Here is a 14,649-nt window from a genome sequence, read left to right on the forward strand (position 1 = left end):
GCCAGCTCCGCTAAGCGGACCCCTTTCGGCTGCGGCCACTCACAGCCGCCGGGCGACGTTCGAGCTGGCGGGGCGGGGCGGTGTGGGCGCGGAGGTGGGCGTGGCCTGGGCGATCGGAGGGCGTGGCCTGGGCGGTCGGAGGGCGTGGCCTGGGCGACGGGAGGGCGGGCCCGGAAGCGGCGACGGCCCGGCTGCGCATGCGCGCCCCCCACGTGCAACAGCGCGCCGCTGCGCCGGCCGGGCCGTGGGGCACCATGATCCTGCTGCGGGTGTGCGCTGCGCGGCGGCTCGGACGCGCCGCGGCCCGCGGCCTCCCGCTCCCGGAGCCCTGCCGCCCCCGCCCCTGCAGCTCCGGCCCTCGCGGCGCCCGCGACGAAGCCCCCGAGGCGCGCGCCTACTTCACGACGCCCATTTTCTACGTGAACGCGGCGCCGCACATCGGGCACCTGTACTCGGCGCTGCTGGCGGACGCGCTGTGCCGCCACCGTCGCCTGCGGGTTCCCGGCGCCGCCGCCGCCACGCGCTTCTCCACCGGGACGGACGAGCACGGCCTGAAGATCCAGCAGGCGGCCGCCGCGGCGGGCCTGCCCCCGACCGAGCTGTGCGACCGCGTCTCGGCCCAGTTCCAGCGGCTGTTCCGGGACGCCGGCGTCTCCTGCACCGACTTCCTCCGCACCACGGAGGCGCGGCACCGCCGGGCCGTGCAGCACTTCTGGGCGGCGCTGCAGGCGCGGGGGCTGCTCTACAAGGGGCTCTACGAGGGCTGGTACTGCGCCTCCGACGAGTGCTTCCTGCCCGAGGCCAAGGTCAGCCGGCAGCCCGGCCCGTCGGGGGATCCGTGCCCGGTGTCCGTCGAGAGCGGGCACCCCGTCTCCTGGACCCGGGAAGAGAACTACATCTTCAGGCTGTCCCAGTTCCGGGAGCCGCTGCAGCGCTGGCTGCGGGACAGCCCTCAGGCGATCACCCCCGAGCCCTTCCACCGCACCGTCCTTCAGTGGCTGGAGGAGGACCTGCCGGACCTGTCGGTCTCCCGCAAGAGGAGCCACTTGCACTGGGGCATTCCGGTGCCCGGGGACGACTCGCAGACCATCTACGTGTGGCTGGATGCCTTGGTCAACTACCTGACCGTGGTCGGCTACCCCAGTGCCGAGTTCGAGGCCTGGTGGCCGGCCACCTGCCATGTCATAGGCAAGGACATCCTCAAGTTCCATGCCATCTATTGGCCTGCCTTCCTCTTGGGGGCCGGCCTGAGCCCGCCACACCGCATCTACGTCCACTCCCACTGGACGGTCCGCGGCCAAAAGATGTCCAAGAGCTTGGGCAACGTAGTGGACCCCAGAACTTGCCTTGACCGCTACACTGTGGACGGCTTCCGCTACTTCCTCCTCCGCCAGGGCGTCCCCAACTGGGACTGTGATTACTACGAGGAGAAGGTGGTGAAGTTGCTCGACGCCGAGCTGGCAGATGCGCTGGGAGGCCTCTTGAACCGATGCACTGCCCGGAGAATCAACCCTTCTGGGACCTACCCGGCCTTCTGCGCCACCTGCTTTCCCCGGGAGCCGGGGCCGGCGGGGCCGTCCGCTCGCGCCGGGGCGGAGGACTATGCTCTGGTGAGCGCCGTGGCCGCCCTGCCCAGGCAGGTGGCCGACCACTACGCGAACTTCCAGATCTACAAGGCCCTGGAGGCGCTGTCCAGCTGTGTCCGGCAGACCAATGGCTTTGTCCAAAGGCACGCGCCCTGGAAGTTGAGTTGGGAGAGCCCCGGGGATGCTCCCTGGCTGGGTACTGTGCTTCACGTGGCCTTGGAATGTTTGCGGATCTTTGGGACTTTGCTGCAGCCTGTTACCCCCAGCCTGGCTGACCAGCTGCTGTCCAGGTTGGGGGTCTCTGCCGCAGAGAGGGGCCTTGGGGAGCTCGCTTTCTTGCCTCGATTCTACGGACATCCCTGCCCCTTTGAAGGGAGGCGGCTGGGACCGGAAACTGGGCTCTTGTTTCCACGACTGGACCAGTCCAGGGCCCGGCTGGTGAAAGCCCATAGGACCTAGAAACCCCGTTCTGTGGTTTATGGCTGTGGTAAAGGCGCCAATGTGGAAAGTCATCTTAATGTTTTCTTAAGTGTTGCATCGAATGAGCACCTAAGCGATGTCCCTGTGAAAAGAGGTTTAAAACCTTTCAGGTGCCCAGCCCTGACTCCTGTTTTCTCTGCCCATTCGTTAACCACTGCCCTTTGTATGCCAGTGTCTCCGAGATGCCTCCAGGGGAAAGATGGGTCCGAGACCACTTTGCTGAGACCATTCTTTCTTACGGTGCCTCCTTCCACACCACAGTTAGGTTATCTGCCCAGACTCCCTCTCGTGGCTTGTTTCCCATTGGCTGGGCCCGGGGAATCAGAGTTGGGGTTGGAGGCCCCCTACCTCAACGTTAAGCCCTACTTTGTTATATATGTTGGGTCTCCTGTTAAAAAGAGATTCTTTTATTAACTTCTAAAAAGTCAGTGTCCTAGACTAGATGATTTTTATCCATGTTTGTATTTTCGGTTCTTAAAATCATGACTCCCTATACTTTGTTAATATTAGCAGTCCAATAGTTGTGCTTTGTAACACTACACTCCAACCAGTAGATGGCTCCAGTCTCACATGTGGAATTAGGACGGAGGTTCAGTCTTGAGAAGAAATTTGTTTTCTGCTTTCTAATTTTGCAGACTTTAAGAAAAACTTTATTGCTTTTCTTAAAATGAGGGATAACTGCAACCACTGCTGTTTTACAGGAAGCCATAAAAAAGATCAGAATCCTCAGTTTTCTTCAGACTACTGAAAAAGGACCTTTAGTCTAATTAAATACTTAGTGTGCTAATAAGTAAATGTATCACGTTTGTTTGGACTATGATAAATTATAAAGCTCTCTTGAGGTACTTGGTATGTTAAAATTTTAAACTTTAATAACAGTAAATTTAGAGGTATGATTTAAAAAAAATCTCAAGTTGTTCAAAAGGGCAGTATTTTATATTTTTTCGTCATCATTTTGTTATTCACATACATAATTTACCTTATATGATTTCTTTGGTCACTCAACATCGTTAATACAATACAGAAATTGTAGAATAGTTACTATAAATGTTAATACAATTACTTTTAAGTAGTTTTTACTGATTATTTCTTATGCTCTTTTAACTTGTTATTAAAGTTTAAAAGTTTGTAAGTACCTTATTCAGATATGTACTGTTGCATTTGTTGAAGGTGGTGGTGAAGGGAGGAATGATCAGTGCTCCAAGAATCTCAAACTGGATGCAGGGATCTCTCCAAGGCTCCATAAAAACACAGAAAAGACGTTAAGGTATTAATTATATAAGGACTGCACACAGTGAACCAGCATTATACCTGATAGGTGATTGATTGGACAGCCAGGCCAAAGTTGAAAGTGAGAACTTGCCTTGAAATATCCATTCTAAGCATGGTAGCAAGCACAGAGGGCTCATTATGAAGTAAATTATTAGGTTGCTAGTTTCCAGATTTATTCTGTGTGCTACTCTTTAGCTCCAGTTTCTATTAAGAGATTTGTTTGCTTGGAAACATTAGTTAAAAAAGAATGCTTGAAAGTATCCTAAAGTGGAAGGACGTTTTGACAAATGTTCCTTCAGACCTGGACTTTCCAAATGACATATTCCAGTTACCTGCTGGGATTCGTAGGGCAGGTTACTGGGGCCTAGGATCGAGTTATCTCCTAGGGCTGGACGGAGCAGAGTAGTGGAAGACATGGGATGTGTTCACATGAAGGAAAACAGACCTACAACCAGTTCAATGATAACCTCTGCCTTTGCAGTGCCCGTGAACGGTCTTACAGTTCCTATCATGAATGGAGAGACAGTGTCTTCCACTGGACTGAGCTTTCCTGTGGCCTAGTGCTGGTCCATACACTGGACCTTTGCTTGCTGGGTGTTAATGGGGTTCCTTTTGTGCAGTCTGTCACTTGCGCAGGCATTTTAACTGGCTACCAGAGTATCTGTGGTACTGGAGGGCACAAAAAATAGGGGATTCAAAGAGGAGAAGGTATTACAAAAGACAAGATACTGTGAATGAAAGGTGTGATATGGAAGATGAACCAGTTTGATTTTCTGTAGGAGGTAAAGCAGATAGCCTTTGGGTACTGGATGTATTCAGTTTGATCCAGCACTTTATTGGTAAGAATGGCAAGTGGAGACTAGGTAGAACTTAAAACTGGAGGACATAGCACTTCCAAGAGAGGGCATCCTAACCACTTGGGAGAAGATGTTAAACTTGTAGACATCTAAGAACCCCCCTTCTCCAGAACTGTTAACAGCTTATCTGGCATCTTTGGGTCCCTTGACCAGAAAAGTTTCTCCCAAATAATCCTCTTGAGCTCTCAGATTTTCATTGTAGGTTATTCTTGGAGATAGTGTTGCAGGAGGTTATGACAGAGCACTGATCAGGTGTTCACAGGATGTCCGTTACAGTGATAAACTATCAACTTGGTAGACTATATTCCTGTCTATGAAGTCATGCAGGAAGTTGTTGGCAAAGGACAGTATATGTTAAGTGGCACCATTCGATATCAGAGGGCTATTCCACAAGTGAACTCATAGATTAGGCACCTCTGAAGCCAGGAGATCTGTGGCTATACAGAGGTCAGGAATAGACAGGAATGTGCAGCTGGCGTGGTTCAGTGGTTGAGCATCGACCTATGAACCAGGAGGTCATGGGTTGATTCCCAGTCAGGGCACATGTGCAGGGCTTGATCCCCAGTGTGGGGTGTACAGGAGGCAGCCAATCAATGATCCTCTCTTTTCTCTCTCTTCCTCTCCCTTCCTCTCTGAAATCAATAAATATACATTTATAAAAAAGAACAGGCAGGAACAAGAATAGATACAAACTGATTTCACTGAAATCTCAAGTTATTCTGGAACTAGGCCTCATTTTTCTTAAGGACCTGGGTGACTATAGGGGCTGAGAAAAGCCTGAAAAATTTACTGTTAAGTTGATCAAGTACTCAGGAAGGCCTCGGCTGAAATATGGGCCCTGAGGCACAGGCCAATTTCCTTTGTTTTGCAGTTGTACCTGTGAATGGAACATAGCTCTTTAGATTTGGGAAGTTCTAAGACCAAAGTAAAGCCAGTCAGGTTGTAGGGCTCCAAGTAGGATGACTTACAAAGTAACAGGCAGCATGTGGCAGTACCAAGCATTCAACAGCTTCCTCCTTGGGCATTATGGAGGGATGGTTACCTGGATCTCCCAATGCCCAACCCCTATTGAGCATAGCTGCAGTGTTGGCCTGCATTAGTGGAACCTTGAGTGATGGGGATGCCTCCCGACTAAGGTTTGGTCCATAAAGCTGCTGTATAATCTATAATTGCCTCCTGGAGGCAATGCCCCCAGAGTTCTACTGGATATAGAACAACCGTCCTTTTTTTATACGTTTTTATTGACTTTTTAGAGAGGAAGGAAGAAACATTGATGAGAGAGCAACATTGATCAGCTGCCTTTGCACACCCCACACTGGGGATCGAGCCCCTGACATGTGCCCTGAGTGGGAATAGAGCCAGTGACCTGGTGCATGGTTCGGCGCTCAGCCCCTGATCCGCATTGGCCCAGCGGGAATGACTGTTCCTGTTGGTGAGGTCTAGGGGGCTGTTCACCTTGGTGGTCCTTGGCCTCTTTTGCCAGAGTAAATATCAGTGGATCTGAAAGGGTGTGGGCATACTGACAGCCATGTGTCTACTTTTGCAGCAAGGTTTACTAGTTCAGAGAGCTTGTGGGGAGCTAGGGCACAGATTAGGGTAACCAAGAGCACAGGTTAGGGCAGTGATGGGCAACCTTTTGAGCTTGGTGTGTCAAACTTCGCCAAAAAACCGAGCATAACTCGGGTGGTGTGTCACTTTGAGGAAAAAACATTATTTCGCAAATGTTTCATCCTCAGGAGCAGCAAATGTTTCATCCTCGGCATGCGGCCGCCTCAGCGGCCCCGTGTCATCAGAAATGGCTACGCGTGTCAGTGCTGACACGCGTGTCATAGGTTCGCCATCACTGGGTTAGGGGGATCAGTTCTAGAAAAAAGCCTCTTGCAAAACTAAGTATCAAATATGTCATTTCAGCACAGCACTGTTAGTCCTGCCCCTTCCTCTAACAGGAAGTTGGGATAGGATTGGTCAACTTTTATCAATAGTAACACCAAATTTGAGGTTAATATTGCTGGAAGGGCCAGAACCAAGCTAATTTGGGTTCATTAGTGGGGATTTTAACTTTTTAAGAAGAGCGTCGTCGTCTTTTCTGAGACAAAGGAATAAGGGAGCCCAGCCTAAGCTGCTTTCCTCTGCGGCTCTCACCCACCTGGAGATGAACAGGCTCTTCCTTTGAGTTCAGGTAGTCCTGGCTAACCCAGCAGAGCTCCTCTCAATGAAAGCAGCCATCTCACAGGAATCACTGACCGCATTTCAAATACCTGCTTTCAATCACATGAAGGCAATCGGTTTTACTTACATTTTCATGATAAGGAAAGGGAACTGGGAAGAGCTATCTGCCAAGATCTTTCAGTGCTTTGACAACTAGAAATGGTATACTCTGTACTGTGCCTCTTCCCATGAATAGTTATTGGGAGGTTCAGCCACATTTGAATTTTTACCAAAGTAAGGTGAGGCTATAGTATAGAAGTTCCATCCTTGGCTGTGAACTGAATTTAAGCTCCATTTGGTGTACAACTCGCCAATGGATTTTAAAGTCCACAACACTTCCTCACTTAAGAACAAGATGATACACGATGTCAGGATGTTTCAGGAAACCAAGTGTGCCATCTGCAAGAAGAACATTCTAGCTCCCAGGAGAGGTGAGCCCTGCCTTCAAGTCATTAAGGATTTGGGGATGGAATGTCTGCAGGAGGCCTGGAAGACTCCCTGGGTAAACTGGAGGGACAGCTTTAGGAATCCCTGTGGAAATGGACGATGCCACTTCTTAGTGTGCGGTGTGGTGAAATGGTGCTGACCTCCTTATGCTAGTCCACTCCTAAGGCTACGCCTGTGCATGTACCCCTCGTTAACTGACAATCACTGTTCTGAATTTAACATGAAGATAAACCTTCAAAAGCTAATTTATGACCGTTATAGATTGGATCATAGTTCTATTAATAAATACATTCAATAAAAATATGACCAATTACACATTTTTTTTCCTGATTAAAATATTTTTTAAAGGGTAATATCTTTTACTTTGGAACACATTAAGATAGTTCCAGTACTTCGGCTTCCTTTGAACTAGTCTAGAAGTGTCGATTGATTAAAAAGCTATACCTTAAAAAAATACAGAGTTCACAAGTGTGTTACACATTTTAGGTTATCATTAAAATACAAATAGAATGTATTTCATTCAAGCCATATGTAATGTTTGAACTCAATCCAATAGAAGACAGGAGAAAAAAAGAGCAAAGAAAAATGAAAAATTTGGTAAAAGAAAGCCCAGAAGATGGTAGAAATAAATAAAAATATGTTTGTAATTGTAATAAAATAAAACATCATAGGATGAACCTCTCAAAAGACAGCAATGTTCAAGCTTAAATGTGAAAAGTTAGTTATATGTAGTTAAAAAGTATATACTTAGACTTAACAGAAGATATGACATGAAGAAACACTAGGGTATATTAATCAAAGGAAAGCTGGTATAATATTAATAGTAGACTATATTGAAGGGAAAATTGTTACTAAAGATAAAGTGAGAATATAAAAGGAATAATACCAACAGTTATAAGAATTATGAACTTGTATGACCTAATAACATAGCCTCTAACTGTAAAGACCCAAAGCTAAAATTGAAAATGATAAATGTTCGTATGCAAAAAACCACAAAACAAAAACCAACAAAAAACTGCCTTTCATGAGTTCAGAGAAACCATGCAATGAGGAAGTAAAGATAACTCACCCTAGATGTTAACACTTCAGTCTAATGCTCACTACCAAGTGGATCACTGCTCAGTGTGAACAATGAAAGTTTTATAGCAGACAAGGTTTTGGACCAAGACTCTGACCTTTTCCATGCATGTCTCTGTGAGAATAACTTACTTTTTGAATAGAAACGTCAGCAAATGTACTATCTCTTCAGTAAATCCTCCGTATGGATTAGAAAGGGAGACACTCCCGGCCATAATTTGCCATTTTAAAAGTTGTTGGTTCAGGAATAAGCGAAGGAAGGGAGAGAACCCAAAGTTCTATGTTGCTGATTTGTGTTCCCTCATTTCCTTTCCCGTAACGTTGTGAAGCAGTCTGTCCGTTTCACTGGAAAGCTGAGGCACAGAGTGAGGAACGTGGCTAAGGTTACGCAGCCTGTGGAGCAGGAGAACCTAGACTCCAACTTGTCTCCGAGCCAGAGCTTCAGCACCGTCCGTGGCGTCAAAGCCACAACCAATCAGCGAGCACCTAGGAAGGCACTGGACTGTGGGAGGAGGAAGTAGCACACTCAGGTCCAAGACCTAAAGATGCAAAGTCTACATAAGAATCCTTAATTGAAGTATACCAATGATTGTTTCAAAATGAAGAATGAGTTCTTGATAGCTAGATTCTGAAACAGATGACTGCCAAAACAGAAACTTAGAAAAAAATTACTTTTACCATAATATTTGATATATTTCTCTTTTGCTTTCAATAGTTTCCTTTATTATTTTAAGCCTGCTTATATGTGCTGGTGTAAATTTTTAAAAATGTTAACTATAGTTTCTATTTTTATTTTTCCTTAAGATTATTTTCTTTTTAAAAAAATATATTTTATTGATTTTTTACAGAGAGGAAGGGAGAGGGATAGAGAGCTAGAAACATCGATGAGAGAGAAACATCGATCAGCCGCCCCCTGCACACCCCTCACTGGGGATGTGCCCGCAACCAAGGAACATGCCCCTGACTGGAATCGAACCCGAGACCCCCCAGTCCGCAGGCCAACGCTCTACCCACTGAGCCAAACCGGCTTCGGCTAAGATTATTTTCTTATTTTCAGAACAGTGTCCCAAATTCTTGGCTCCAACAGTTCTCCTCTAAGTGAAAGTATATTATCATATCCATGAAGCTAAGTATTTTGAAATAACATTTTACTATTTGATGCTTAAAATACACATTTATCTCTATACATGAAAACATCAATATTCAAAAGTTTTATTTGAATTAACTATTATAGTAACAAGGCCAGAGAATTTTATTAGAGGTTACAAACACTGAAACTTTCATTTCATACATACAGTTTCAATACAAATGAACTTACTAAAAAACTCATCTATTTATTAACAATATAAGTTCTATGAATTACTGAACATTTATTACTATATTCGTGACATCTTTCCTAACAAGCCTGCAGAAACCAGATTAAACACCTCACTCCAGTTATTACCAAAGCATAAACCACTCCATTAGCTAAAATGACACATACTGGAAAATTCCTGGTAAAATATAACCTTATATATATGACAATCAAAACATATTCTAACTTTCCCAAATTAGAGACTTTATTGTGAATTGCATAGAGAATACTCTGTCATATTGTACATGTTTTATGAAAGATAGCTATGATGTTGGCCATGGGCTACACCTTAATGAAGTATGATAAAATCTATGTTTATATAAAACTTAGCTATCATCTATATTGTATTTTAGAAAATGTATCAAAAGTTCTTGCTAACTTAGAAGGCCAAGAACACCTATATCTTTATTCTATGTTTTAAATGATTTCATCAGAACTCTAAATTCAAGCTACACAGTCCCAGAGTTAGCAAGTCACAATGGGCACTTTTTCAGTATTTTTCTGCACGGCAGTCTATTTCTTGTTAATAAATCACACTGATATATGTATTATAAATAATATATGACTTTTTTATTATCTTCAAAAATCACTAAGAAAATGAATTTATGAAGGCTTTCATAAAGCAAAGAATCTTCAATCCTGGTAAACTGAAATTACTGCACTAAATTTATATTTAAATTTCTATGAAACTTATTTTATGGACACTACCTACATTTTTAGAAAGCAAAACTTTTTAGTCCTGAGTTTAGTTTCATTTATAACTCATTACTGGAATGCATTTAAGTAAATCAATTTACAATGTGTAAGAAGCCCATTTTGATATAGAAGAAAATTGTAAGTATTAAAATAAAGTATTGGAAATATGTATGGTTAATTGTATGAAAGCTGATGGTGGGATTTTTACTCTATTTTAGGATTTGGAAGGAATATTTTTTGTTAAATATAACAAAAATATTTTTAACATTCATTATAACATTGTCTGACCTATTATAAAAAATTGTTAGTTAATGATCTTCAAAGTAGAAAGTTTTTCTTATTAAAATGTCCACATTAAGTCAACCTCTAGAAAGTAGTTAATTCATAACAAATTTTAAATAAAACATTTTTGATGTAACTGATGCCATTAGTTTTCTAGCCTAAGGAGAGTATGTAGATAGCACTTCTTCTTTTTTCCATAATTCATGGAGACCATCTAAAAGTGGAGCTATCAGTTCTGGGGCACAAAACCCAGTATAAATGTATAACTGTGTGTACCTAAGCATAAAAATTTGAAACTCAACCTGATCTCAGACAGAAAAACAAAGGAAATGGTGAAAACTTAATGTTTAACATCAAGGGTAGTGAGAAGAGCACTAGCCAAGTTCAAGCAAGTTGTCAAATCTCATCATTGATACATTTGTAGAGGTAGATGTTTTTGAAATATTCAACATGTGAAGGTAGGTAAGTCTGAACTCAACAGTTTTAAACAAGTCATTCTTTAAAGGCAAAACACAGCTAGAGCACAGGCATAAAATCTATTGGTAAACAGGATTGTTGCAGGCTTTATTTTCATTTTTCCTTTGGCATAGACATTAGGATAGTAAGTGTATTATTTTAATTGCAAACTTCCTACAAAGAGTTGGAATTAGCCTGAATAAAAGACTCTCACAAACTAAGACCTGAATGGAAGCTAGAAAGGGTTACTGACAGTGTCTCTGTGTTGAATCTGACATGACATATGCAGTTAAGGCTTCTACTTGCTAAGATGCTATAAGAACCCTTATACTTCTTGTGTGAATGACCAAAAAGGGCCAAAATAGACATGGAGATACCTTTAAGTATAGTTAAGAATAGTGTCATCTTTGTCCACAGTAACTGGTATAAGATAAATGGTCATAATATGACAGGTTTCCACATGTTACATATACATATTATTTTAAAATGTATTAATGTCTAGCAAAGTTTCTAATGTAAACCTAGAGTTTATAAAAAAAACATTTAATATAGGTAAAACATACATTAACCTAAATACAGTGAAACCAAAATAATGTAGAAGCTAGAATCTTTTACATATTATTTGAATTTTCCATATTACAACAAATGGCCTGTTAAATTCTCCATATTACAAGAAATGGCCTGTTGCTATGTATATTCTGTATATGCCATGACTGTGTTTACATATATGAAACATCTGGAATAAAACTAAAACACCCAAACACCAAAGATGTTTTTAAGTAGTTGTTTTTGACATTTTCATGTTGAGAAAATAGCCAGATGATGACTGAATTTTTCAAACTTTATCAATATATGTTTTATACATATCCTTTGTTCTTGTTACAGATTACAAGTCTATATTACTTAAGTGTGTGTGAAATAATAAAGGAAACCACAATTTTATCCTGCACTTCCAATGTTCTTCATACTAAGATTTCTTTAATTTCCTTCAAAAAAAAAAAAAAGCAAAAATATTTAACAGTAAGCACATCCAAAACCCTCATATTGTCACCAGACCACATATGGGGCTGGTTGTTTTCTATTATTGGATGAAATAGTTATCCAAGACTCTACTTACAGAGTCAATAGAGGAAGGTGGAGTAAGAATTGAATCCTTTGCTCTGAAATCTTTTCGAGGAAGAAAATGTGGGCTTTGAGACTATCGAGGTTTCAAACCTACAGAGGAAGGCTGAGAAAAGCTGCTTCTCACATTAAGAAAGAATCTCTTGGTTCCCATTAAGAGATTCAAAGGAAATTAGGATTTAATGCATTTTAAATGGGTCTTATTTTGTAATTACTTCAGGGGAAGATTTTAAGAATAATATGTGAACTGGGCCTGGATTTTGAGAGACTAGATGTGCTTTAGGCAATGACCTGCTGCGGGATGGGGAGGCATTCTAAGGCGATAAAAAGACTCACTAACAGGGATATGAGAAGAGTCATATCTAATAGTATTTCTCAATTATTAGGCTATACCTCTTTTGTGCTATCCCTGAACTTTAATAAAGATTTGTTAAAAAGAAGATTTATGTTGTTAGTGATATACAAAATTAGAGTCCTAGGATTGAGAAAGCAACTATGGAGAGAAAATTAGGGAATTATTAATGAACCTTCATATTAACAGAGTAATAATTTATCCTATTGTTAAGTAAAACATCCAATGAATACACTGTTCCAAGAAGTGATTTTTATTTGCTCCATGGCTGAGCATTAGGATTGCTAGAGATACGACTTTGCTCAAGACACTTGAGTAGGAAAATTATACATTTTGACTAATGCCTACTTCAGAGCATCAGTGTTTAGCCAAATTCTTTTGCCTGAATATCTTATCATTTGCTCTGCCTGCTTTAAATGATTTGAGTTTGAATGTTGTTATTCAAGAAAAATGCGAGCATCATGGAGAGCCTGAGTTTATTTCATAAAGTTGAATAGAAGTTTGGAAGAAGCATGTAGGCCAAACCAATTGCCTAGCCTGAATCTGACAACAGAAATTTAATATCAAATGTTCTGGTAGTTCTAATAACTAGCAACTGCTATATAATTAATGGAAATGAACTAAACCATCCAAAATAAAAAGCAAAATCTCTCTAAAAAGGGATGTTTAATAATATACCATTGTACTTTCCATGATTTGGGCACATTTGACATTCTATTGATCTACCAAGACTCTGAGCATGCCTACTAACAATCAATGAAGCAACTTGCCAATGCTAGGGTAGGTAACTGTCAGGAGTAATTCCTAAACACAACGGGTGAATTTTAAACATCAGACTTTGATGCTTCTAGGGTTAAAAATGTTTTAAATAGTACAATTACACAGTTATTCACATTACTTCAGGATACTTTGTGAAGTTCCAAAACAGTCTTCTACCCAGAAAAGAAACACCTATGAATGACTGTAAAATAAAGATAATTATAAAAATGAGAGTGTTGAGAAAATTCACTCCAATGACACGAGGCTATCTTTAACTTTAGGCACTGTTGCAATTTTTGAGCTCAGGAGACTTCAGTAGGCAATTCTGTTAATGAGCCACTCATCTTAAAACCACACACATTTTGTCAGTATAAAAGGTGGCATGAATTTGGTACTTGTCATTAGGATGTTAAAAAACTCCTAAATTTATAATAATCCTTCCCCCAAATAGCAAACCTTATGTGGACGGTTTATATAAAAACTGATAAATACCTATATTGCAGTTGTTAGCAAGAAAAATGGAAAGAAAGAAGAAAAGCAACTAAATGTTCATTTGTTTTTCTTGGTGGACTTTATGCTTTCAAAAATGTGGAAATGTGCCATGGTCTCAAAATATAAAGGGTAGATGGCACCACCTGTAGCTATCTTTTGTGATCAGAGGGATTAATGTTTTTCTGGCTAATTTAGGAGGTCTTTCTTAACTTGTCTTCCTTCTTATATTTCCCAGAATACTGAGTTGTATAACACCTTCAAAGAAATTTTTTGATCAATAATCTAAACTAAATTCTAGAATAATTCTATTTCTACTATTTTGGTTAGGAAACTGTTCATACTTAGGTTATTTGATAAAAGCATGATTAAACAGATTCATGTTTATCACAATTTGCTTATTTTAGAATTATCACACTTTATTTTACAACTGAAATAATTTCTGATTCAATCTTCCAGATGCTTAAGGGATTAGAATATACATTTTATTTGTGTCTAAGATTTAATGTGTATTAGATTTAATTTTAGTGATCCAACAAAAGATAACTCTTGGATGAGACAAAAATTATTTCTGAAAAGTGCTGTGTTTTTTAAGATCTTTCCCTCTCACCCTCCCCACTCCCTTGGCTCCTTATAGGTGACAATTAGTAATTAGAAGTTTGGGGACCTACCATTTAATAGCTCTGTCATCTTAAGCAACTCTCTTAACTTTTCTAAGTCTTACTTCTCTCATAAAAATTTGCCTGATTATCTCAAAAAATATTAAGTGGATAAAATGAGATAATGTATATGAAGTGCTCATAAATTGTAAGGTTGCTATATAAACATAAGGTATTATTTTTGCCTTGGAAGCAAAAATGTGATATTCTAAGTATGCTTTTATAACAGATTATCATCATCAACAAAGTTAATACAAATTTTATTAGGAATATTATCATGGACTCTAAACATCTTCAATAACTTAACCAAAACTTTTCTTTAGAACTACCTAGTAATTATATAGCAAATTTAGTTACAGGGTTAAGTTATCAATATTTTAAGACTAATATCTTAATACTATTTCCCAGTTGTAGACTCTAGTTCTTAAGTATATGATTCTATGATTTTATTTTTATAACATAAGGAAACAGGCTTATCCCTAAATATAATTCTATTTATATAGCTGTATCAGTGGCTAAACCAGAAACCGTAATGTTTCAAGGGTTAAAGTAA

At 41.2% G+C, this 14,649-nt stretch overlaps 1 protein-coding gene across 1 annotated transcript; it reads left to right on the forward strand.

Moving 5' to 3' along the window:
• The first annotated feature begins 213 nt into the window (after positions 1 to 213).
• MARS2 (methionyl-tRNA synthetase 2, mitochondrial) lies at positions 214 to 7,167 on the forward strand. Its single transcript, XM_079781941.1, has one exon. It carries the CDS (start codon positions 255 to 257, stop codon positions 2,043 to 2,045), a length of 1,791 nt encoding a protein of 596 aa, XP_079638067.1. The 5' UTR covers positions 214 to 254; the 3' UTR covers positions 2,046 to 7,167.
• Positions 7,168 to 14,649: the final 7,482 nt, after the last annotated feature.

The sequence above is a fragment of the Cnephaeus nilssonii genome (genome assembly GCF_951640355.1).
Source record: "Cnephaeus nilssonii genome assembly, chromosome: 10".
Classification (NCBI taxonomy): Eukaryota; Metazoa; Chordata; class Mammalia; order Chiroptera; family Vespertilionidae; genus Cnephaeus; species Cnephaeus nilssonii.

What these genes read in the sequence shown, in the direction of transcription:
- MARS2 (XM_079781941.1), top strand. Translation starts at nt 255, where the DNA reads ATGATCCTGCTGCGGGTGTGCGCTGCGCGGCGGCTCGGACGCGCCGCG.